At 44.3% G+C, this 27147-nt stretch overlaps 1 protein-coding gene across 2 annotated transcripts in view; it reads right to left on the bottom strand.

Annotated features, from left to right (window-relative positions):
* The window catches only part of HR (HR lysine demethylase and nuclear receptor corepressor), a 388960-nt gene that overhangs the window by 22080 nt on the left and 339733 nt on the right, over positions 1 to 27147 (bottom strand). For both annotated transcript variants that reach the window (XM_085633820.1, XM_085633818.1), the window contains one exon: positions 12921 to 13097. In XM_085633820.1, the coding sequence (XP_085489946.1) occupies positions 12921 to 13097 (177 nt within the window). The remainder of the gene's footprint in view (positions 1 to 12920; positions 13098 to 27147) is intronic.

Here is a 27147-nt window from a genome sequence, read left to right as displayed (position 1 = left end):
TAGTGTGATTTCATAGACAAGCACATGCATAACTGGAAGGACGCAGTGGAACACAAACATCTAGTAGGACAGGAGAGCAAATACTCATTCACAAGGAAGAACTGGCAGACTCCATACAGACACCTGGCTATAAATTAATTTTATTACAACAGTGGAATATTGGGAGATCCACTGAAGACAATGGAATGGCTTACGGCCAACATTCTAATGGTTGTCTTCCTGTTTCTTCTTTTTAGGTCGAGCCTACAGCAGCGCATGTGCTGTTGCTCGACTTTTACTAAGGGGCTTTTCAAAGTGCTACCCACAAGCTTTTCTTGGCCTGAAGCTTGCGTGCATGTGCGTGTGCACGGGCGCAGCCACCATCTGCCTTTCTTATCTCTTCCGCCTCGCTGGCCTATCACTTTCACTGCAATGGCTCTCCTCCAAGAATATTCAGGAGAATATTCTGAGTTCTAGCTACCAAAAACTCAAATTCCAAGCAATGACGGAGTGTACTGCAGAAAATACATCAAATATTGAGAGCCCTACATGCAAGGTAATGTTTTTGTACAAAAGGCACATATATTTTCTCCTTCGAATCTCTCTTACAATACATGTAAAACTTTCGAGATGGCCTCAAACTCCTTCTGAAATGACTTCACCAGACGTTAAAGATGCTTTTCTTGAAAGTTCTGAGCTCAGTTTGGAAAGGTGGCCCAAGAAACCGCGGGTGTTAAGTCATTTTTAATACAGAATTAAGCACCGTACTTTCAACTAAGTGCATGCCAACTGTGGAGCCCACTGGAACCGATTTCATTAGCAGCCCTCTGTGTGATTCCCACATCTAGCCTAACGTAGAGATGTGGCTTCACTGCTATTGCATAAACTGCATGGACAGTGTGTGTTTTATACACCACGGGAATAAGTCCATTAGAAGACAGACCACTGCTGGGATCGTGTGAAATTGACAAGTGCATACAATTGCAACTTGAACTTTTTTTAACGTAAAAAGCTTCGGTTTAAGCGGGTATTTCTCGTGGCGGGAAACTGGTGGTGCCTACGTGTAGGCAGTATGGAAGAGCCCACGCCAACTGGCCCTCTCCTGCCCACTCCACCTGACCCTCTCCTGCCCACTCCACCTGGCCCTCTCCTGCCCACTCCACCTGGCCCTCTCCTGCCCACTCCCCCTGACCCTCTCCTGCCCACTCCACCTGACCCTCTCCTGGCCCACTCCACCTGACCCTCTCCTGCACACTCCACCTGACCCTCTCCTACCACTCCACCTGACCCTCTCCCGCCCACTCCACCTGGCCCTCTCCTGCCCACTGCATCTGACCCTCTCCTGCCCACTGCATCTGACCCTCTCCTGCCCACTCTACCTCACCCTCTCCTGTCCACTCTACCTCACCTTGTCCACTCTACCTCACCCTCTCCTGCCCCACTCCACCTCACCCTCTCCTGCCCACTCCACCTGGCCCTCTTCTGCCCACTGCACCTGGCCCTCTCCTGCCCACTCCACCTGGCTCTCTCCTGCCCACTCCACCTGGCCCTCTCCTGCCCACTCCACCTTGCCCTCTCCTGCCCACTCCACCTTGCCCTCTCCTGCCCACTCCACTGACTCTCTCCTGCCCACTCCACCGACTCTCTCCTGCCCACTTCACCAACTCTCTCCTGCCCACTCCACCTGGCCCTCTCCTGCCCACTCCACCTGGCACTCTCCTGCCCACTCCACCTGACCCTCTTCTGCCCACTCCACCTGACCCTCTTCTGCCCACTGCAGCTGACCCTCTCCTGTCCACTCCACCTGACCCTCTCCTGCCCACTCTACCTCACCCTCTCCTGCCCATTCTACCTCACACTCTCCTGCCCACTCCCCGTAGCCCTCTCCTGCCCACTCCACCTGACTCTCTCCTGCCCACTCCACCTGACCCTCTCCTGCCCACGCTACCTCACCCTCTCCTGCCCATTCTACCTCACACTCTCCTGCCCACTCCCCCTGGCCCTCTCCTGCCCACTACACCTGACCCTCTCCTGCCCACTCTACCTCACCCTCTCCTGCCCACTCTACCTTACCCTCTCCTGCCCATTCTACCTCACACTCTCCTGTCCTCTCCCCCTGGTGCTCTCCTGCCCATGCTACCTCACCCTCTCCTGCCCATTGTACCTCACACTCTCCTGCCCACTCCCCCTGACCCTCTCCCGCCCACTCCTACTGACCCTCTCCCGCCCACTCCACCTCACCCTCTCCTGTCCACTATACCTCACCCTTTCCTGCCCACTCTACCTCACCCTTTCCTGCCCACTCTACCTCACCCTCTCCTGCCCACTCTACCTGGCCCTCTCCTGCCCACTGCACCTGGCCCTCTCCTGCCCACTCTTAACTCACCCTCTCCTGTCCACTCTACCTCACCCTCTCCTGCCCATTCCACCTGGCCCTCTCCTGCCCACTGCACCTGGCCCTCTCCTGCCCACTCTAACTCACCCTCTCCTGTCCACTCTACCTCACCCTCTCCTGTCCACTCTACCTCACCCTCTCCTGCCCACTCCACCTGACCCTCTCCTGTCCACTCTACCTCACCCTCTCCTGCCTACTCTACCTGATCCTCTCCTGCCCACTCCACCTGGCCCTATCCTGCCCACTGCACCTGGCCCTATCCTGCCTACTCCACCTGACCCTATCATGCCTACTCCACCTGACCCTCTCCTGGCCACTCTACCTCACACTCTCTGCCCACTCCACCTGACACTCTCCTGCCCACTGCACCTGGCCCTCTCCTGCCCACTCCACCTGGCCTTCTCCTGGCCACTCTACCTCACACTCTCCTGCCCACTCCACCTGACCCTCTCCTGCCAACTCTACCTCACAATCTCCTGCCCACTCCACCTGGCCCTCTCCTGCCCACTCCACCTGACCCTCTCCTGCCCATTCCACCTGACCCTCTCCTGCCCACTCCACCGGACCACTCGCCTCGTCCTCTTTCATATTCCCCATGAAATTCATGGACCTCAGTGCGTACTAATAAAATATAAATAAGTGCAGGTACCCAAACGTTTTTTAGGAGGCCATCACCCACTTCAGCACTGGCGCTATATCACTCAAGGCATGGACACTGCCCTAAGTTTGGTTGGAGTAAGCAAATTAAGAGAGCCTGCCTTCCACCAAGGGTCAATGTGATAGCTGCACTACCCATCTTTCGAAGTCACATGTCCGATAGATAACTCACTCCAGAGGCCTTTCAGAGACCTTACTTAGATCTGAATTCACCAAACTGACTGAACTATGACTATAACTCTAGAGTCCTGCTAGTCAGACTAACTCCTGCCTGACATCTGACTGACTACCTCTTGTCCAGCTCTATCAGTCTTTCACTCACTGGCGTGAACAGGGCACTTTTTTTATCCCCCTTCCCCTTTAGGGTGTGACCGTAAATGTTATCAGATTCATTACAGAACCAGGAGCATCATCTGCCTCTCATTCTATCCCCCAAACCACCATTACAACAAGCTTTGCACTTCAGCAGGGAGGCCAAGCAATGGATGTCCCTGCATGGCCTCTGAGCTCGCCAGTCTGAGCAGCTCTGTAGTCCATCCGTCAGAATCCTGCAGGTCCTTCGGGCTCTTGTTCTACAAACCCGGCACCTTTTACAGCAGCAGATTCCAGATTCGCACTAAGTTGGAATATAGTGCGCCAATCACATTTTGTACGCTGTACGTGGAAACATACTCGCCCATCCAAGCTCCGCACGAGTCTGGCGTCATTTATGTACAAAGTAATCTGTGGCATGATAGCATACAGATACAGTTACTATATCACAGCAACACGGATGGCGCCTAACTCCGCCTTAGCCATGCCTTCATGGCATAGCCAATAGGTCTCGCTTTTGGGAACTTTAGTTATGCAGCACAATATCCTTGGTGCAACAACATCAACTGTTGCGTGGCTAAACACTTATAAGGTCCCAAAGGCGAGACCTATTGGCTATGCCAATGCTTGTTTAGGTCTGGCATTAGCCAAGACCTTTTGATTTTACCAAAATTATAAGTATAATGTACTTACATAAAGGAGCTTTCAGCCACCACTGGTCATCCATTGGTCTGTTCTTGTGTCATCCACATTTTGATTCCACCCTCTACAGCGTACAGCATGAGGCAGTGAGTAGCCTACTTCAGCCATTTGCTAAATAAACTTTGAGTGACTCCATTTAGTCCGTTTCACATGAAGCACATCCGTACATTAGGTAGTTCCCTTCAGTGGCAGTATTTTTGTTTTTACTTTATAATTACTTTAGTATTGCCTTTGTTTGTAGAGTCTGATATATCAGGAGGGCTCATTCCTGCTTTATCAGTTCCTATCTCCAGCCAATGTGGTTGCAAACTGCATTGTTTATCTGACTGCTGCCTTTTCACACCATACCAGCGGCTCACATGTACTCTAAATATAAGCTCAAGAAGGTGCTCTATCTTTGCAACCCTGACTTAATGTCTGTCATTACTACTTTCTATCCTTTTTTTCCATCTTTTTTCCTTTCTTTTGTTCTCGCCTTCCTCTTTCTTTCTTTCCTCCCTTCTTTTTCCATTTTTCTTTCTTTTATCTTTCTTCTTTCCTTTTTCTTCTGGATTTCTCGCCTTCTTTCTTTCTTTCCTTTTCCCCCATTATTTCCTTTTTTCCATCCATTTTTCCTTTCCATTCTTTCTCTCTTCTTTCTTTCCTTCACTCTATCCTTTATTCTTTATTTCTTTCCTTCTTCTTTCTTTCTTACTTCTTTCTTTTATCTTTCCTTCCTACTATATTTATTTTTTCTTTCCGTCCTTCTTTTTTTTCTACTTTTATCTTTCCTCATTTATTTCCTGCATTCGCTACTTCTTACTTTCTTTCTTCTTTTCCTTCCTTCCTTCCTTCCTTCCTTTTCTTTGCTTCTTTCTTCTTTCATCCCTTCAACCTTTATGTTTTCCTTATTTCTTTCTTTCCATAGTTTTCTAAGTCATTTATTTCCTTCTTTCTCCTTTCTTTCATTCCTTCTACTTTCATTCTTTCCTTCTGTCTTTATTTATTTCCTTATATCTTGCTCTTTCCTTCTTTCTTTCCATCTTTCTTGGCAGCCAATGTTAGATCGATATGTGTTTTTAAGTCTGTGCTAGCCCAGACTTTTTGATTTTAACTACAAGGGTTTTCAGCCAGACTACGTCCATTAGTCTCCGGTTCTGTCAATCACTTTTTTCTTCCACCCACACCAGCATGAATCAAGGGACAATATCTCAGCCCACCCCAGCCACTGTTGGACTGCACAATGAGTTATGGCGTGCTGCCCTTTCACAAAGTAGTTCCCTTCAGTGTCAGTAAGTACTATGGCAATGTATGCTTTTTGAAGACCTAAACAACATTTTTTCCTTTCACTAATGTTTTTGTTTAGCTTTATGTGTGCCTGGCAGCTTCCTGAACAATAAAGTTTTGCAAAAACCATGAGAAAAAAAGAATTGCAGAGGCTGGCGGCCAACGCCAGACCTACTAACATTGCCAATGCTTGTTTAATTTAGAACATTCTACTCTCAGTGGCTGGATTGGTCTAATGACATTATAGCATTTCTGTGTTAGGCTATACTGGTTGCTGAAAGCCTTCTTCCTTGCTATAGGCTCCAGCCTGCAGCTCGGGAATATTACTCAGGTTCAGGGCCTTAACAACCGGTATGGCTGGGGCATGACCAGCAGCACGGCTGACAAGTCACATAGTCTGTGAGCATCACTGCCCCATACTAGACTATCTTGACGGCAGCATGATACCTGCGTATGAAAAGGTACATGCCCAAAAGTGTTGGTGTTTCCGCATGGATCAGAGGCCCGTAAAGCTAGGGAACAATCAAACTGATTCATACAATCAGGCTGACCTCCCTGAGGCCTATCAGGAGCCACGCAGCCTCTGGCAACACAATGTTGGCTAAATGATGGAGGTAGGATTGGTGCCCTGTGGTAAGAATGTGCCAACCCCTGAAGAGCAGAGGCGCAGCAAGGAGTAATTGCTGAAAGACACTGCACCGGAATGTGTGTGGTCCCGGAAGGAGAAAAAGACAGCAAAGACTAACCGCCAGGCGCAAGTGGCCAGTTGTCCCACCCTTTCTCCTGCTGCCTGAAGTGTTACAAGATGTGCATAGTGGTTGGTGAGCCTGAGCAGGGAGATGCATAAAGTAAGCATGAACGGTGACAGTTCATTGTTGTTTGGGGACGTTAGGAAAGCAATCCATGCTGTGGGCTGGTATAAGACTCTGAGGCCTGATGTGCTTTCACCAGGATTTTCATGATAAATTTGCCTTCAAATTGTGTCCCTAACACGAGTTATATGACAGGAAATCTGTGGATATTGAATTGAAACCACAATATACTCACCAAAGTACTCTCAAACTGACTGATTCTAATGCAGTCTGTGCTAGTCAATGTGGACCAGAGAGGGTTTATCCTGGGTTGTAATACCTTCCATGACATCAGACAGCTGTTCAATGTACTGGCCTCAGTGTCTCCTGACCTCATAAATACTACTGTTCCTGTGCTGGATATGGAAAAAGCATTTGATTCCTCAAGTTGATCATATCTAAACCCAGTGTTGGAAAAGGTTGGTATGGGCTTGCAGATGTTGGGCGGGATCAGGCTATTATACTTTTGTCCCACAGCTAGAGTCAAGAATGGTCAAACTGAGTCTGCAGTATGGGGTGTTTAGCAGGGCATTCAATGTTATCTCTCAAATGCTGACCTGTTGAGAGGGAGTGTATACAGAGCCATAGAAATTAGCCATAGAAATTGAATGCGATTCTGGAAGACATTACCTGTGGAGGTGCTGGATGGTACTGCATTATTCAGAATGTTCATGCTCCCCCACAACATTACCACACCCCTTATTCAAGGAACTGGATACTGTGCTCACACCCCTTTTATGAAAAGATTTACAATGAATCTGCTGCTGAAGAGGGTGCTTTCAGCTTTATTATTTTGCAGCTCAACTGCAACATGTCGCAAGATGGACCCCTACCTCCAAATCAATATTGGACCACTTCCTTACAACAGTTAGTGACCCGGATTCCCTGTGGGGCTTGTTTTTTGCCAAACGCAACAAGAGACTATTCACTCCAAATATTGCTGGGGTAGATATCAGAGGCAGCGCCTCCATTAAGGCAGCGGAGCGTTGCCTCACACTCTCTGAGCAGTGCAAAATAAAATGATAATAACACAATGTTATTATCATTTTACTTTTCAGTACCGAGCCATTTTAGGGTAGGGCAGGGTTTGGCTGTCATCACATAGGGAGGAGGAGTGGTGGGCACCATAAGTGCGCATGACATTATGGCCGGCTGTCTTAGGACAGCCAAACCAACATGCGCACTTAGCATTTCTCCAACCAGCTGTTATGCACAGCCGGTTGGAGAAAGGTTCCAAGCTTCCAGGCGCTGTTTGAGTGGCAAACCTGGCCACTGAGACCAATCAAGACGCTGATGTCGTGTTGGTAATACGGTTACCAGCATGACAGCATCATCGTGATTGGCTTTGGGGAGTCTGGGAGCCTGTGTGCTGCCGGAAGTCAGGAACAGAAGAGGACGGAGGAGAGGTGGCAGCCAGCAGGTAAGTGATCTTTTTTTTCTCCCCCATCCCCCCAAACCCTCCCGCACTGCCTCACCACTTCTGTTCACTAGCAGCCGCCACTGGTAGATATTTCAAAATACGGCGAAACAGACATTAGTGTATCAAGTAAGGGGAAGCCCAAATAGCCGTCTAGAGTGTGGGCTATCAAATTTAACAGGGAAAATAGCCCTTGCAGAACAGACTGACCTATGGTGCTTTGTCCATAATATTACAAATTATTATTGGACACTAAGAGTTTATTTCCATTACAATATTCCTAGTGCTTCCATATCGCTACCTCCTTTCCAGGTGTCCATTTTGAAATGACAATGAACAAACTCAGTTGCTGACCGTCGCTGCAATCCCAGTAGGATCCGCTCCACTTAAGTGGTTTGTGAAACAGTGGACTATCTTCAGGTGAACCATGCTCTATGTTTAGGACTGGTCATTTTACTGTTCAACACGTATCACATACATGGACAGCGCCGATTTTTAATTTTTGATTTATACATTATGCCGAATAAATGATTACGAAATTGTATGACTACAAATGTAATGTTCTAATTTAGAGATATGTTTAACTGCTATGGAGACCTGGAAAGCAGGTATTGATATGGTAGCACTGTGAATATTCTAATGAAAATAATCTCTTAATGTCCAATAATAATTTCCATGTTATTGTTGACAAAGCACCATAGATGAATCTGTCCCGCTAGAGCCTTTCCTCTATTCGATTTAAGTGAAACAGACAGGCCTGAAACCCCATGATACCCTTGACCTGCTTCATAAACCGGAAAACCGATGACCACTGTGGCTATATTAACGGGGGAGAATTACACACTAGAGAAGAAAAGAGATGTATACTACTCAAATGTCCCCTGCACGTTTTAGGATGGACAAAGTGAGGCTGGCCTAACATGGGCCAATGCTTGATACAGACTAAAACACATGGTCAGGAAACTGGAATCTAGTCACTAATGAACCATTGATGAATGAAGGATTACAGAACCTACTTACAAGGGGCTCTGAGCATAAGAGTATTTCTCAAATATATAGCTAACTAGCAGCTATGCTGGGAAAACCAATGGTAGGAAAAACACACATTGGGAAGCAGGTGCAGGTAGAGAATCTGGAGATGAGAAAAAGAAATGGGTAACAGCACTGGTGGGCGAGTCTAGAAATAGAAGGTTCATATTGATAGAATTCAATTATCTCTATCATGCCTTTAGTCATACCCAATATACTTTTCAGGATATTCATGAACCCCTCCAAGGAGTGCTCCAGGTGTCCTGCCCCAGGTGTCCTGCCCCTGGTTGCATGCCCCAGATGCCATCTTTCTTCACATGGTGTGGGGTTGCCTGAAGAAGTAGTTAGAGAATCCACTATATAAAGCTTTACCAAAGGCAACTTGTTCTTCTAATGGATACTGCTAACTGCAAATTCTTTACCTTTCGAATAGATACCAGAGCAGCACCTCCAAAAAAGGTATATGGTCTGAGAAGTGTATATACACTCATTACGGGGAAGTAAAGGCCTTGAACGCAGGCCACTGTATCCAGGATGGCCTGTAAAGGGAATCCTCTGTGTAGGTAGAATGTGGGATTTTGGCTCCTTGATGGAAAACTCTAGGGATCACAGCAGAGTGACATTTGTTTCCGAATGGTCTGCGACTAACTGTAGCGAGCCCGTCTTCAACAGCCAGTCATACAGGAGTGCGTGTATCAGTGACCACCGCCATCAACTTTGTAAAATTCTGGGCATTTGAGGCGAGGCTGAAAGGTAGGACAGTAATTTGAAAGAGTTTCAACCCCACCACAAACTCAAGGAGGTGTCTGTGGGACTGTAGGACTGGCACATACAAGTATGCATCCTGCAAGTTTAAGGACACCATCTGGTCTCTCAGATCCAGGGGGGAAAGAACTTGTGCCTAAGTCATTATCTTGAACATGTCCTTTCGAAAGAAAGTGTTCCGAAATCAGAAATCAAATGTCTAGTATCAGTCTGAGTTCTCTGAACTATTTGAGCACCAAAAAGCACTGGAAGTAATACTTCTTGCTATTCTACACCTCTGGGATGCTCTCAATAGCCTCCTTGGCCAGCAGTGGTTGAACGTCCTGAGCAAGAAAGGAGGCATGATCTGCTGAAGTCTGAAGAAAAATAAAAGGAGGGGAGAGGATGTTAAAGAGAGGGTGTAACCTTGCTGGACAACCTGAATCTCTGACTGATCTGATGTAATTGCACAAAGGCAGGGCAGGTCAAAATAAATTGTAGCCACTGCCTCTGTTACTACTACATCCTCTGGAGTCACAAAATAGATGCACGGGATGCGGAGACTGCCTCTGGCAATAGGTGAGACACCAAGAGTATTCTGAAAACTTTCTGTATTGCTGGTGGACGGGGAAAGCTAATCCAAAGAGCGTGCCATAGAACAGCTGTCCTTGAAGTGCTCCAGTGCAGTCAGCTTCTTTTTCCAAGAAGCCTGGAACCATTGAATGACATATCCACAAGGGTTGCTTGCATTCTCAGAAAACCCTCTGGCATGCATCCAGGCATGACCTTGTTCACCACCCTGGTGCCAATGGAATGGCCTGTACAGTTAGATGTGTCCAGACCATCTCTCAGCACATACTTAACCATGTTCTTTCTGTCTTGAACTGTTTAAGGAAAAGCATTCATGAATTCGTCAGAAATGGCTGCCAAGATATCACTGGCTGTATCTCAAAGGGCCTGTGTATAATATCACAGTACGCTCACAGCGTTAAGGGACCTCAAGGCCAAACTGGCTGAGAAGAAGACTCTTTCCTGAATGCACGAATTTGCTTTGATTCCATATCTGACAAACCAGTGGTGTCATCGGTCAACCAGTACAGCCCTTGGGAGCAGGCTATAATGCTGTAATATAGAGACCCAACCCTTGCAAACTGGCTCACCAGCTCAGAATAAAATAAGTTTAAAACAATGAACACAAAAAATATTTACAAAATGAAATAATGTTCTCATTAAAAGGGCAAAGAGTGCTGCAAACCTATACATTTTTTTCGACTCAAATAGGATTAGTATATAGAAAAAAAGCATTTTAACTGTTGCAAATGCTGAATTGGAGCATTTGCAACCGCTAAAATCCTTAGTACCCCTTGCTCCTAGGTTCTCATTCGTAAGAATGGTCAGTCTGAACTGCATGTGTTTCCAAAGAGAGTTACTTTGTTAACAAAACCCTAGAATGTAACTGAAAAAACAGGTTAAAGTGACATTATAGTTAACTATGGAAATAATATCTTACTTTACCGTAGAAAAAAACTCAAATATTCACTGAAAAAATCCAAAGGTTAGTAACATTTTAAACTCAAAACCTCTAAAATTCACCAGCTGTAGTTAACTGAAGTAATTATAACTTGCTCCCTCGCCATTCACTGCTTTTGACCTCACATATTACCTCACTCATGACATGTTCTATGATATCATTGATAACATCACTGATGACATCTGAAATTACATCATTGATGACATCACTGTGCATGGCAGGGCTTCAAGTGAATTACAACTGATGAATTTCAGTGTTTTTTTTTTGTTTAATATGTTATGTTTTAACTTCACCTAACTATAAGTCGTCTTAATCTTTCTTTTGCTCAGTGAGGAATATATATATATATATATATATATATATATATATATATATATATATATAGTAAAAAAACAAAGATTAAAGTGGAGTATGGAGTAGTTATATGCAGGTCTTGTAATAATATTAAAACTAAAATTTAAAAAACAAAAAACACTGAAACTCAAAGGTACTACATAATTGACCTGATTATAACTTGCACCCCCCATAGATAAGTGATGCCTTCACTGATATCATCAATATTGTGATTTAGCATGTCATGAGTGATGTAATATGTTAGGTCATAAGCAGTGCATTGTAAGGGTACGAGTTATACTTAGGTTAGTTATGTATAACTGGTACATTTCAATGGTGTTTTGCTTTTCAAATGTTCGTTTTTAGATTATTACAAGGCCTCCATTTAACTTAGTAAAGTTCTCTGGTTTGTTTTAACGTAAAGTAAAGTATTATTACCTACCTTACCAAAGTATACCTCAGCTGAGTGTGGCAGGGGTTGGCTGTAGACACTGCATTCTACACCCTGCAGGTGGCCAACCCAACGAACACCCGCCACCCATTCTTTTCCAGTCTTGCGAGACCACACTGGGTGTGGGGGGGGGGGGGCAGGGGAGCTGATGGCTATCCTGCTGAGAATTACATTTAATATATCCCAGGGGGTCGGGAGTTTCCCTACCTGTGTGTACTTTATGTTTATTATAAACTCAGGACAAGTCCTCGGAAATGCAGGTGTAACATTTCTGTTGATGTCGATCAAATTGCGCAACACATCCAGATATCACAAAATTTTTAACCTTAGTTTCTCAAAAACGGTCGAACGGATTATATCACATCACAAAAAGCACACTTTCTGAGTAAAGATCCAACTCAGCCATTTTGGCTGTAGAGCTGTCTAAAATTCCCTTTGGAAATCAAATTTAAAGGATGCTCACACCCGACAGATCACCCCGAAACTATCCAGGAAGGAACTTGGATACACTTTTTGGGGGGAAAGTTTTGAGTGGATTCGTTAAACGCACCTTATTAGTAAACAAGTTACAGCCTGTCAATGAAACTGCTCAGCCACACCCAGATATCACAAATTAATTATTTGATTTCTGAGTAAGGATTTATCTATTTGTCAAATTTGGTATAGTTCTGTTCAGTCATTTTTTTCTGTATCGCTGTCTAAAATTCCTATGGGAAATTGCATAAGGGGCATCTTTTTTCGGGACTCCTCCTTTTCTTAGCCCACCACTTGATGGCTCACCCCGAAACGTTGAAGGACAGAGTCAAGGTGGATGATCACTTTCTATTAGGAAGCCTTGTGAAGGTTCATCAAACGGCACCAAAGTTATTGGCAAAACAAAACATACTCTTCTTATGGAAATTCTGAACTACCAATAACTACACATTGGTGATCGATTTTATATATATATATATATGTATATATATATATATATATATATATATATATATATATATATATATATATATATATATATATATATATATATATATATATATATATATATATATATATATAATATATACACATACATATATACATACATATATATAACCAGAATATTGCTGAGGTGCTGCGACAGTCTTTGGTCCAACCAGATTTCTCAGTTATTTGAGCTTATTCTCCTAGCTATAAGACTACTGTAACTGGAAAGGTGCTACTAGAGCTGAGCGTCTGCCACTTTCTATTAAGCTCTTCCTTCCTCTTCACCCTACCTGGTATGGAGAGCCAGCAGGCACCACTACAGCATCCCCAAGAAACTGCAGCAGGGCCCAGCTCTTCACTCCACATTCCTCCCAAAGACGTCTCCGCAGGGGCAGGTCCAGGTAGCAGCTCTGGTGGTCACTGGGAAGGGACCGGTCCTCGCTGGGATGTTTCTGGTCAGCATGCACCTACATGAAAGGGTGAAAGGTAAGAACATGCGTATGTGTAGTCAAACCGACAACGGCATCCACAATACCTGTCCCTCCCCAAGGGTCGCTGCCATTGCTCACACACACCAGGCCTTTCAAACGCACACTTCCTCCAAACTCTCCTATCATTGGTAATATGACTGGTGTTTCTTGACGTGATTGTTTTGGCTCAAAAGGATGATGATTTTTGTTTTTAATGTGATTAAGATATAAGTAAAGCGGTGTGTGATATTCTCCATACAGTCCTATGTTGGTGTCTGTGCTTTTATTATTGTTGTGCTGCAATACGTGCAGCTACATATAGTACATTACAGTGCAGTTGTACATGTTGGTATGTAAGCAGACATATGTGAAGCCAAACCAATAGTGCAATGCTTGTACGTAAAAGTGCTGCCACTTATGCAGCTTCAGGTTTTGGTATGGTATATGGGCAATGGTTTCGGCTGAAATACTATATCCACATTTGTTTCTAGAATACACAACCCTTCCTTTTCAATATTTGTTAGGAAAAGCAAATGTCAAAGTGGCTATCAATCTTTAATGTATTCCACATACACATAGATGGACTGCCTTATTTATACAGATTCTATATGGAAGAAAGTACATATGTAATACATTAGAAGGAAATCCCCAAGGAGTTGCATGACCATATAGTTTCTATATAAGGTCATGGAACTCCAGGGTGACTTGCAATTTCCTTAAAATGTATAGCAGAGGGTATTTTATTCCTTATAATACATAGTCACACCATTCTCCTTCCCACATACGATTTGAATCCGTGGTGTCTTGCTCTTTCATATGAAAGAGGCACTGTGTTTGTAGATAGGAAGAATAACAGCAGAATCTTGTGTTAATTTAAAAACACCAGAAAACAGTTAGGAATTTTTTGCAAAAAGATATTATAATCAGTTTAATATAAGTGAGAATAAAAAAGTGCTGAAGCTCAGAATGTGCAGAAAAAGGCAGAGAGATTTTATTTCCCCTGTTTTGGCCTTAAGGGTGCAAAAGAGATGTTGCCATACATACTTATCTGTATATATTTAAATTTAATTTGTAGTACAATAGGTAAAGCTCAATACTCCGGTAGTGTACCACATGAGCTGGTGATTAAACAAGGGGAGTTGAGTTCACAGAAGAGGGAGGCATGAGGAATCTCTGACGAGGTGAGCATGTTACTTCTTTAATGTAGTCTTTATATAGATAGTTAGAATTCTATATTCAGTATAAGTTACAAGGTATGGAAATCTCCACTGACGCGGAGACGCTGAAACGTTTCTCCCACAATCGTCCTGCTCCCACTTAGAACACCACATACATGATAACACCTGGAATGCAGGGCTCAATCACAGGCAAGAGGGCAGCAACCTACAACACGGTAACACCACACAGACCCAGGTAAACCCAAGATCCTGCACAGGTACCCCATGGGGCAGCTAGACACTGTTATATAGTTCTGTTCTGGCAGCTTGTACTTCACAGCTGCCCTGCCGTGCATTTGTGTCCCTCCACCTGCTCCCACCAAATTCTTCTGTTATGGTATATCCAGGGGCTGTGGTTCAAATGCTCTAAAGGTACAGATTTTTTCCTATACCTGAGGTATGAAGTCTGGCCTCCCACGTAAAGTTCATGAAGCCCCTATAATGTGGACCCTCATCTTTCAACCTTGGGTAAAAGAAGAAAATGTGCTGTGACTGAATGAACCCTTTGTAAAGTTCTCTGTGCTTGCATGGGCGACATCCTTGGGTGTGGCCTATAGTATGTGGTGCTTAGAGCATGTCCCCAAACACTCTGGGGGTCCCCAATAATGACTTGTGCAGAGGTTCAGCATTCATCCAGCTCCTGCCCCCCGATTCTGCACTCAACAACAGCTATGCAAAGTCCAAACATAAAAACAACCTAGTATGCCATGCCATGAGGCGGCAAACATTCAGCAAACTTTGGAAATAGTAACCCTGTATTGCTCTCCTTTACTGGTCTCTTGCATTCATTTTATAGCATGTTAGCGAAGGTTACTATATGAAATTCAATAATATGACACCCACTAAATGAATGTAGCACTTCCTCTTAAGCAGGGCCACCGGAATGAAGCTATTGTGCCACCAGGCAATTTTCGCATAATCATACATTTGACACACAATCCATCGTCTGCCACATAATCTGCAGATTTTAACAACAACAAAATTGGTGTCTAGTTCAAAAGGTTCAAAAGTTACTAAAGGTGCAGTGACACATGTTGCCGCACAGTGGAAAGCTCTTTGCAAAGAGTCACCTTTCTGTTGCTCATTGCTACATTTGGGAATTAAACTGGTACTAATGAGATGCAACCAATGCCCAGGCAGTGTTAACAAGTTTAAAAATGAGGAAATAATGACATAATACTATTACAAAATGTGCCGCATTATGCCGCATAATTTGCCTTTTCTGGCCACATAAGTTTCTCAAACCTGCAACATAATTTGGCCTGCTCTTGCCGCATAATTCCAGTGGCCCTGACCTTACGGAAGTTATATAATTGCTGTTCTTGACTCCGCCTACACTTTTCTTAAGAACCAGTGGTTAGGTCCATGTAACAGATGTGATATTATTGTTATACAATATAATGCCTGGAGTATAGCATGTGCCTTCAAGTCTCAAGTCTATTTTACTTACACAGTCCACACGTCTTAAAGCAGATATTGGTTAGAGGCATTTTCTATGCTATACCCAACGTTTAGATCACAACCCCAAATAAATATTGTTCCCCAGCTCTTTATGCGCCCGACTGGTATTTTCCCAATGCATGCACTGCTACCGACCTTATGTAGTCTCCCGCTGTGCCTTGGCCACTACACTTCAATTAGTTCCGCCTCTTTGTACATAAAGTAGGGGCTGCCAGGAGTAGCAGCTGCTAACCCTGTCTTGCCTTTTTGTACCCTGCAAGACTTCTCTTGCTGCCCCTGGTCTTATAGGCCATGAAGGCAGCAGCAGGAACAGGAGGTATCAGGGTTCCAAGAGCACTGTTTATTTTTTGGAGGTTCTAATCTTTGCCCTTTCTCTAACTTCCAAACAGCAAAAAGGAAGCTGTTGAGGGGCAACGTGTGGATCAACCCTGTGATGTTGCTGGCATTCAAAGGGTGCGTGATGTCATCTTCACTAGTCCTGGCATTTTAGGTAAATCGATGACTTAACCCCTGACCAAAACATTTCTGAAGTCATGAAGCACTTTTTTAAATACAGGTGTTTCTCGCTCTGCCAGGACAGTGTCCAACAGTGCCTGGTAGCCTGTGGGATGAGGGAAACTTCAAAAAAGAGAAAATGAAGAAACAGATTGCTGCATCAGCCAGTGCTTATTTTGAGGCTGTGTTAGCTGGTGCTTGGGACCAGCACTTATTTGTAACCGGGTAGCAATTGGGAACACTGTCTAATTGTGAATACAGCTCATCAATAAGGTGTTCAATGTGCTTCAGAAAATCATTAAAACCAGCAGGTCCTGGCCAACCGCACAGCATGAGGTGCCCTGGTATTGTTCAAAGCATCACTCAGATATTGTGTGATGGTTAGAACACAAGTCTGACTTGGAAGGTCTAAAAATAATAAATAAACCTGATGACCAAAGACCTGGATCCCCCACAGGCCTTGAAGGAGGCAAGTGGCAATAGACCTTTGCGTCTTGATGCTAGCACATGCTCACCAGGGCCCGTATTACAGAAAGTGCCCCGAGGGCACTAAGGGCATGTGTGTCCGCTTTGTGTGCCCCCGTGCCACTTTGGTATTATTACAGAAGGGGCCCAAACACTTGTGGGGCCCCTTCTGTAATACTGATAGTGCTGGTGCATATGTAGCACCGGTGCTATCGCAAGAGGGCGTTCCCTCATTTGCATGAGGGTCATGGCCCTGAGTGCTGTGCATTCACTATAATAGGGTACACTTTGCCTGTTTGCGCCCGGTGCACCTGTTTTAAGGTGCGCTGTAGTGCAAGCACAAGCAGGAAAAATGCACCTTTATCCTAATACTGGCCCAGATGTCAACTCGAATTTCTGAGGCAGGTGGGGGAAACTTGATGCTTCAGAGCACTCTGCTTGAAGCATTAAATGAGCTTTTGCAAAGGGTGCACTGAACAGCTATTATTCACTGAATGTCCTAAGATGGCAGCCAGAGACGCCTTCATGCAGGTATATTAACAGGAAGTGGGCCTTTGAAGGTGTGCCATTCTTTGTGGGCTGTGCAGTGACATGTGCTCTTTCTGCAATGTAGATACCCTACAGATACATGTGCTTTACAGCTCTATGTGCTGTACTGTATGTTCTGTACAGATGTACAGCTTCTTAAACCCAGGGCAAACTTCACATTAAACCGCTTACTCTAACCTGTTCTGATACATGGATTGTTTCATATATTTAACCCATCACTGTAGGGTATATGTGCCATTTGTGTTTAGGCAATCTATTTTTTAGTCCATTTATTTTCTTGAATTAGTGTACTTTGTATTTTCATTTTGAAAACAATTATCAATTTTGTACTGTACATTTATGACTGATAAATTCATTTTACGGGTTGGTGTGCTCTTCACAGGAATCATCCTGCATTGATTATGAGGTGTGGTGAAAAACTTTGACTGACGACATACATGTGTGTTCACTGAAAAAACACACAGTTAACAGTGGTGGGTCCTCCGATATGGCGGAGGAGCGTCGCCCCACTGCTTTCAAGCAGTGCGAGAAGCAAAAACATAAAATGATAATAACTTTCAGTTATTATCATTTTATGTTTGTGCTGCTTTGTGGGCCGGCGGGTGGGCGGGGCTATTCTTCTCTCTGAGCAGGGCAGAGGAGGAGTTGTTTGCCCTCTCCTAAGTGTGCAATGACTGTTTGCCTGGCCCTCTTGGGACGCCCAAATCAGTCATGCGCACTTTCCCTGTTCTCCATGCAGGATGCATTACAGCCTGTATGGAGAACATGCCCACCCCTCCAGCCCTTGGTTGAGCGCCGTGTCACGGCGCTCAGAAAAATTACAATGCTGCAGTGCAGCGTTGTGATTGGCTGAGGGGAGGGAGCCTGGCTGCCTGATTCCTGTTTCTGAAATCAGAGGCAGGGGAGCAGGAGCAGAGATGCAGGACCCAGCAGCAAGGTAAGTTTTTTTTATTTTGCTTACTCCCTCTGGCAATCGCGATGACCCTCGCGACCCCCCGCGCCCACCCCCCACCTGCAAGCCATGCCGGCCACCACTGACAGTTAAAGGTTAATTATGGTTCAGAAAACAAAAAAACAGAAAACGCTGAGAAATTCATCAGTTAGGTTATGCAATGCAGAAACGCCCACCATATTTCGCTCCCAGCCATGTTTTGGTCTTGGGAGACAGGCTATTTTCTACAGTCTTCTGCAAAGTAGTCTATTAAGCATGCCAACAGCGTGAGTTATGGTGTGTCTTGTGTACTGCAAACTATATTTGGCAAATAATATTTTCAGTGAAATTTTAAGGTTTTTTTTCTAATGCGCTGCCTGGACCTGCATGAAACTGAGAATATTAAGAGTAAACTAAACTGGTTAAGTATCTGACAATTTGTGACAACGTAATTATCAAATATAAAATGTTGTGACACCCACTTTGACTCCGCGTCCCCAGCAGGGGCGACTGCTCCACTGAGGCAGAGGAACGTCACCCCACTGCTATTTTAGCAGTGCAAAAAATAAAAATAAAATGATAATAAGAGGTCGTTATTATCATTTTATTTTTCTTTGAGGGAGTCTGCGGGGCTGGGGTCTGACGGCAGAGCAGGGGAGGATTGGTTTGCCCTCCTCTAAGTGCACATGCCGGTTTGGCCTGCCCTCTAGGGCCGGCCAAACCGTCATGCGCACTTGGCATGTTCTCCATTGGGCTGTGTTGCACAGCCCCGTGGAGAAAATGCCCAGGCTCCCAGTCACTGACTGAGTGTCTAAACAAGACGATCAGACCAATCACTACGCTGCTCATGCAACGTGGTGATTGGCTCGGAGAGTCCGGAAGCCTGGGTGGTTCCGGTGGTTCCAGCAGACCTTCCTTACAGGACGGAGGAGAGACGTGCAGCAGTGGGAGTCAGAGCAGCTGGGAAGGTACTTTTTTTTTTTATATCCATCCCCCTCCCGCCCCACAACCCCCGCTCCGAGGAAGCTGCCACTGGTCCCCAGCCTCGTTTCTACCCACCCTGAAATTATCACTGGAGCTGCACAAAACCTAAAATACCTGCACTGGACGATACTTACTAACAAATTAACACATTTCAATTGTCGTCGTCGAAGCCTCCCTGAGTAGCTGACTTCAAATTGCACCTGTTGAAAAGGTTTGACGGTTGTCGAACAACGGTCAGTGGCAGAGGAATTATGTGATTCTGTGGCACATACCAAATAATTATGGATTCAGAGTACTTAGCACATCATTTGCAGATTTCAACAAAAATGTTGTTTGTAGCTCAAATGGATCAAAATAATACTGTCAGAGAATGTGCTGCAAAGGTTGCCTTTACTTGCAACATAAATTTAGATTAAAATGATCACCCATCCGTTATTTACACAGGCTCTCCGTAAAATAACCATTATGACCATTGCCCGTTAATGATGCTTTGCCCTTAATTTTTGCCTTTCCGACAGCTGCGTGCTTCTGTAGCAGTCCTTGAGCTTGAGTTCTGAGAACTAGAGTCCCTGTCACTGTCCAGTGGCAGCTCCTCCGCTAAGGAGGAGCAGCGTCACCCCCACTGATCATGGGCAGTGTAAAAGGAAAAATCTAATGATATGATAATAGCAGAAAATATTATTATTTTATTTTTAGTGGCGCTTACAGTAGAAGTAGGGCGGGAGGGGCTGGGCTCCCCGTGTCACAGGGAGGAGGGGTGGCTGCTGCTGCACCTTAAGTGTGCATGAAGGTTTGGACGGCCGTCTTGGGCCGGCCAAACAGTCATGCGCACTTTGCAAGTTCTCCAACGGCTGTATTACACAGCCAGGCTGGAGAACATGCACAGACTGCCAGTCCCCGTCTGAGCACCGAACCATGGCACTCAGACCAATCACAACGCTGCTGTTATGGTGACAGCAGTGTCTTGAGTGGCTTAGGGGTGACTGGGTGCTTCCGGGAGCAAGGAGCGCAGTAGGATCCGAGAAGAGGCTGCAGCTGGTGACCGGGCGGCGATGAGCAGGTAAGTCTTTTCTTTCTTTCTAAGCCCCCCCCCCCCCTCTGCTCCCGCCACAGTTCCCTAGGAGCCGCCACTGCCACTGTCGGTGTGCAAAGTGCGGTAGGCTGACCTGACCTGGACACATTGTGACGGTCTGTAGCCAGAGAGAGTCGAGTGCAGGCCTGTGTGACTACAACCAGTGATTTTCACTTTGGGCTTTAAGTGAGCGGCTGGGCAGGAAAGCACATGTTGTTTGCTTTCCTTTAATGCCATTTTGCAGCAGAAGACTAATGAGCATAATTGCCTTTTAGAGGTGTTGAATCACGGTGTAAAGGCTGAGAAAGCCACTGATAATAACATATGGTGTTCTGCCGTCCCGCACCTTCACAATGTCTTCTATTTTTAGATATCTAGTCAGATTAACGTGTATTTATTTGTCAAAGTGTACTATTCATCTGACATAATTGTACTTTGTGTAACCAGAAAAACCCAGGTTCAAATGCTGGCTTCCCTGCATGATTAAATTGTGTGATCTAAGTCAAATAATTTTACCTCACTGTGTCTAATTTACTTGACTATCAAACTTGAGCGCACCTTCAAGTAATTCAGTTCCAGATGGGTCCAAAAAGCTGCCTTATTTATTCTTTAATAGCCCGAAATATTACACCATCTATAACAATGATATTGGCCATGATGAAGGGACACCTAAACAAATTGGTTCACTTGGGTCTCTCATTGCATAGTTGTCAGAAGGAAGGGTTCATAAATGTTTCTAAGTTAATGATTAGAAACTATTGCACCAAATAAATGTCAATGAAGGGATGTGATCTAATGTGCTAAATTGAAACACTCCCATATGTTGAAGAAGCTCTAATTAATATTTTAATTTCTTTATCATAATCTTACATGTTGTTTTTTGCATAATTTACATCTCAAATATTTTGAAGACTTTGCTTGTGCTTTGGCATTTTGGGATGACCCAAACCACTGGTTCAGCCTAGTCTTGACTGCAGAGCCATTTTAAGACATCTGCAGAGTGGGCAGTTCCCAGGGCCCACCCTTCCAAGGTACCTAGCCCCTGCCCGCAAGCTAAAATCAGTGCCAAAAACTAGTGTGATGCCAGATTTTGCGAGGGTGTGGGCTACTTTTTTAACCACTTGACTGTGCCTGTTATGTTCCTGGACTCTCTGCTGAGACCACTTACCAAGTAGGCAGTGCTTTCCAATACTCTTGGCAGGCCAAGCGTTTCTTAATCCAGGCATTGCCCAACCTACTTCTATTCCTTATTTATCCAATTCTTAGCAACAACTTCTTTCATCAGTTAGTGTGGATCTCCCATTTGATCTCAACTTCATTCTGCTCCTTAATACTCTTTGGTGGTCTGGGCATTCACATATGAGATAAAAGTAGCATCTCTGGCGGGCACTATTACACAGTAGTCCGGCCTTCTTGGTACTGTTAGACTGTAGACAAGTTCCGGGTACCTCACGTCCTGACATGAGGTGTGAGACTGTCCTCCATACCATCTGCTCCGCATTGTTTCTGCACATGCACTTATTGTACAGGTAGCCTAGTGTAATAGGTTGTCATGGGACATGTGCCCCTTTCATGCTTCTAAGCTCTCTCAGAGCCCCTCACTGATGTATTCTCTGTACTATCTTGGCTAGGGCAACCAGAGAAGGCCCAGAAGCCAAAATATATACAGCTCTATAGTGGCATTTGTAATTGACTCTTAAATGGGTGTATTTTTACTCAGCTATTAGATGGCAATATGCGGTGCTGCCATTGCAGGATGAAACTACAGCTTGCCTGACTACCCTGTTGTCACATCCCTTTCAGAGGACCACGGGGTAGACAGAAGGGACTGGGCCTCTGCTGTGGGGGTTGCGGTTATATGCCACTGATGTCCCGTGGACCAGTCTACTAAGATTCTGCAAACGTGACCAAGTACAACTCCTTCTGCACCTGACTCTCAGGTTGGCGAGGACAAGCAGTCAGAGGCTTCTAAGGGAGGCAGCTCAGTACTCAACAGTCAACCAACAGACACAATAATGTTGATATCCATCTCAGTGCTTATCTATACAAGAATAAAAGTATGTTAATTTTAAAGTTGTACTAATTACTACGCTCTTCAATGAACACATGCAAATCCGTGATCTCATGTAGGCGCCACACCCAGCTCGCTCCCTCTTTATCCACCCTCCCTGGTTCTGGGTTCCCCCATGAAGAATAATCAGGAGTAGCGTGACTCAGACCCAGATGAAGTGATTTCATGCTCACCGTTCAGATCCGCTCAGTCAAACTTGCATGGTCAGTGCCTGGCCTAGGTGTCTGCACACACACGGAGATTAGCGTGATGCCATAGCGAAATAAAAAGGAAGGATACCAGATACACACACAGTTGGTCATGCAGGGCAGTGGAACATGCTATATACCATGCAAGGAGCATACCGTCCCATCAAATTGTCTTTGTTGTCACCAAAATGTCAGAGTGGAAAATAATGCAATGCCATCATACTGACCTTTATCCGGCAAACACACCACTAATTGCTTCAAACCAATATTACAAAACCCAACCCCATCTGATTTTATCATCTTGGACAGACTGAAAGGCTGAGAGGACCCTGCTGGGATATACTTCTCTGTATTGCAAAGTTCAAAAAGGACTATGCATCTTGGGCAAAATCTACTGAGCTATCGTGCTGAAAAACAGACCAAAGATCAGAGTACAATGCTTTATTCTATATGAGTGCTAACTCCCTTTCGAAAAACCTCTGATCACCCAACATCACATTCCCCACTGATACCTCCCATTTCACTTAGCATCGTCATACCTGCAGAACATCACTGTCTACATTAGGGTATCATGGAGAAAACATCCTGCGGCTTTGCTCGTTGCCGGATATTGTAACCATGGATAGAAATTTGCAGTCTGTCTAGTTTGATTCCTGTCATAAAGCCTTATATAGGCCCATCTTGACTGGGCATGTCACACAATCCTTAATACCCTTCTGAATAGAAGGATTTTTTCTAATAAACTTCCTTACTGCTCTTCAATTTTCAATATGTGCAGCATTTTTAAACCTAGCAACATGAGCTGGCTTACTGTCCCTTGCTCTGGAAGAGGTAGCTCGGGGTTGCCAGTTTTAACTCTTATACCCTTTTAAATATGTCCATTGCCATTTTCTTACAACCTCTAATGGGCTAGCCCTCTTCATGATCCAGCTTCACACCACAACTTGGTGTACATGTGGCACTTGAGTGAGTCTAGATGCCGAAGGGCCTTTAGTAGGAACACTAACCATGGCCTTGTCTAGCCATGTTCTAGCCCTCCAGAGTAACAAACACCACACATAGGGTGATGGGGCAGTGGTGGATTTTACTGTATGTGGTGATGCACTATACCGTTGGTTGGGACACGCTACACATTAGTTAATGGTGCACTATGCAGCACATGTAGTGCACTGTTAAGATAATCAACAAGAGGATGGGATGCACACCTTTTTCCCTCTAGAATTTAATCATGTTTGTCCATAATTGTCACAAGATGCGTGTTAAAGCTCTGCAAAATGGCAATCATTGGATCTGGAAGCTTTTCTCCTATTGCCAACTGAGCTTAAAGATTAGTGAATCCTGAGTAGACCGTGTGCACAGGGTGTTGGTCCCTCACACAGGGTTGGGCACCAGGTCTGGCCTAAAACTAAAGCACAGAGAGGTGTGACTGCCTTGGATGCAAGGCCTCGACACAAGCCAGTCCCTGTTGCCAACTCCACAATGCACAACCAAAGATTGTGCACGGCGGCGGCTGGCTTCCCATTGTTGGTTGGGTGCCAGGAATAGTTGCATGTAGTATGATTTTTTAAAAAGGTATCGTGAAGCTAAAGTTAGATTTGATTAGAAGACAATGGTATATGTGACTAAGAACACATTTAAAGTGGAAGTAAGGTTGTGAATTAAAAATGAAAATTCACTGAAATCTGCTGTTTCAGCTCTGCCAAGTACCACGCATCAGGCATTAGACTAACGCATTTCAGTGTGGTGGTCCACATCACCGCACTGAAATGCGAGGTCACGTATTATAGGCATAGCACCCGCGCCACGGATGTCTGTTAACTGCAGCACTGCGATTAATTGCCAAGTGCTGACTAAAACCATCTCATAACTGGTGGTGTGGCTGTGTGCCATAGCGTGTGCACTGCTCCTGGCGGGCGGCTTATAGGCGGGCTGAGCTGCTATGTAACAATTCCTGAAAACGGCACAGAGGCTAATAGGTGGGGTCAGGTGTCCTGCTGCCTCTGTGGTGGCATGAGTGGGTGGCTGCATTACTATTTGAGGGAGGGCGGGTGCAGGGTAATTCATTTAAAATTAATGTTAAGCCACTTGACCTGACTGACTGACCCAGGCCCAACCCCCGGCACACGCACACTACTGTGCTGCACTGTGCAGCTGCTGCTGAGAGCTGATAGACAGTGTCTGAGAAGACTGCACAGGCCGATGGGCGCTTGCAGGAGGAGTCGTTGTTGCGGCCACGAGGTGGCCTGTAACCGAATTGGCCTTGCAAAGTAAGTGTCTGTCAATGCCTCCTGAAATGTGTATAATCTCTGTGTCCCTCCTAAATTTGGTTGACGCTGGTTTATAATGCTGCCTGCTGCTAGTGACCTGTATGCCTCAGCTGCTTAGTGCTACTTGTCCAGGAGTCAGCTGTGTTTGATGGAGCAGGGTTTTTTACTATAAAACCGAATACCTGTTTCATTTTCGCATGTTATAACTAAAAGTACTACTGATTAATTATTAAGTATTAAAAGTTGTCGAATGTTGTCTAATCAACCTTATTAACAAGAGAATTACACGTGGGAAGGCTATTGCATGGCTACAATAATAAGTGAACTAAGTTGGTGAGCAAACTGACAGAAATCGATGGTGCTTATGTGATGTTATTGTGTTTGCGCTTATAATTAATATGCATTAATGGCTTTTGATGTTGCAAATGGCTAGATAAATACACACACATAAGGGTATTAGCAGGGGAATAACACTGTATAATCAATTCCGTGTAGTAATTATGTTTTGTGTTTATTCTTGCTTAAGTTGTCCATTGTGGCCTGTCGTAAAATGGCCACCACCCGTAGCCTGCATTGGAGTTGCTGGAAATTTACAAAAAGGCTTCGCTCTGCCTGTGACCTTGCACCTCCGATGAACTGAAAAGCCATAAGCATGATGACAAGTCTGGGACATCTGCCAAAAGCCCCTGGAAGAGGGAAAAGTTGCAAAAGTGAAAATATTGACTACACGAACTTGTTATGAACCCACTATTGAAACAAATTCACCTAGTAGAGACATCCGTAAAAGTATCGAATTAGTCATGGACGTTCAATTCTGCTATTCATTATTTGGAACAATTTAGGTGTGGGAAAATCTCGCACAATATCGAAAATGTACCAAGATGACATTATTTCTGCCATTCATCCGTTCTGAACAAAGAATTGTTACTTTATGATATGTAAATTTTAGTATAAATAATAGTAGGCTAGAGAGGTCTAGCGCCACTCTTTTCCCGAGCTGATGATCCGAGGTCCCTATGCTGACGGAGAGGACGTTGACTCTACATGACGGCAGGAAACTCTAATTCTTCTACAGAGGACCGGTTCTGACTCAGGATCTGACTTTTAGACAGAATAGGTAAATATGAGAGAAATGAATTTGCATTTAATTGGCTTTTCTTACAATTTTAGATAAATGAACAATCTGTTTGAATTTCTGTCTCGGGTGGTTATTTCTTGTCATGATTATTGAATTTATTGTGTATTCTTAAAAAGTATTTTGTTAGATTACAAGCAACTAGCTGGTCGCATTGACCTCGAAGTAAAGACAGATCGGATAGGTATATTCTGGAAGTGTTTTTCTCCTTTTACAAGGCACGGATAGGATGATTTAGGTTTGAATGTTGGTGCATACCTGCATTTCTAGAACAAATTTTTTTTTATTTGGGGAACCAAGGTAGTATAATTGGGTTACCTAGGAAAGGTTATTAATACGTTTTTCGAATAAATAGCCTTACCTACTGCTTTGTTAGCTCAAGATAAATTGGGAAAATACAGGATATGTTTACAGTAATTTTTATTGTCGATAAACCATGTGGCCAAATTTTGAGCGATAAAGTCAATAGCCATGAGCCACTTCCAGTAAATCGTTTCTATGTTTTTCTAAGGTTTGTCTAATATTTTGAAAAAATGCACATGTTAACCTAGAGAGAACAAATATGGTGCTCATTGTAACCAACACAAGTAATAGAGATAACAGAAGACAATGAATAGTGAACATGTTGTGATTGTTTCCACGTATTAACTAGAGTAATGCTATAAGTCCACTGAGTCAAAAATGATGCTAATTCTCTGCATGACATTTAATCCTAGGGCGATTTTACATACCCTCTGGCTCTGGCAGACAAAATTTATGTCTTGATAAAGGTGATTATAAGAAGGAGTTATCACCGAAACGCGTCGACGCAACCTAAAGCGTATAATTCAAGTCTCCAACACCATAATAGATACGCTGATTTGGTAGTGAAAGAATATACAAACCTGTATCCAACAAATGTGTGTTGTAACTGTTCTGTCTGCTTGTAATTGTGCAGGACGCAATTATATATATTGTCTCAATTTTATCTTGTTTTAGTTTAGGGATTTAGTTTAGTTATCCCTATTGACTGTTTTTTAATATATTCAAATAAATGAACTTTTAACTTTCCCATATTTTGTTGTATGTATTTGTTAAATCATAAGGTACATTATTTTATACCTGTTTTTATTTGTGCCTTAAGGGAACCCTCTCTCTTACTTAGGTTGAATAACCCTATTTCCCTTGGCCTTCACAAGGGGTACCTCTCTTTTTTTCATGGTGTAATGGGCC

This window comes from Triturus cristatus, chromosome 11 (assembly GCF_964204655.1).
Source record: "Triturus cristatus chromosome 11, aTriCri1.1, whole genome shotgun sequence".
In the NCBI taxonomy this organism is placed as follows: Eukaryota; Metazoa; Chordata; class Amphibia; order Caudata; family Salamandridae; genus Triturus; species Triturus cristatus.
The sequence above is the reverse complement of the archived record's forward strand: the minus strand, read 5'-3'. Positions and strand labels throughout refer to the sequence as shown.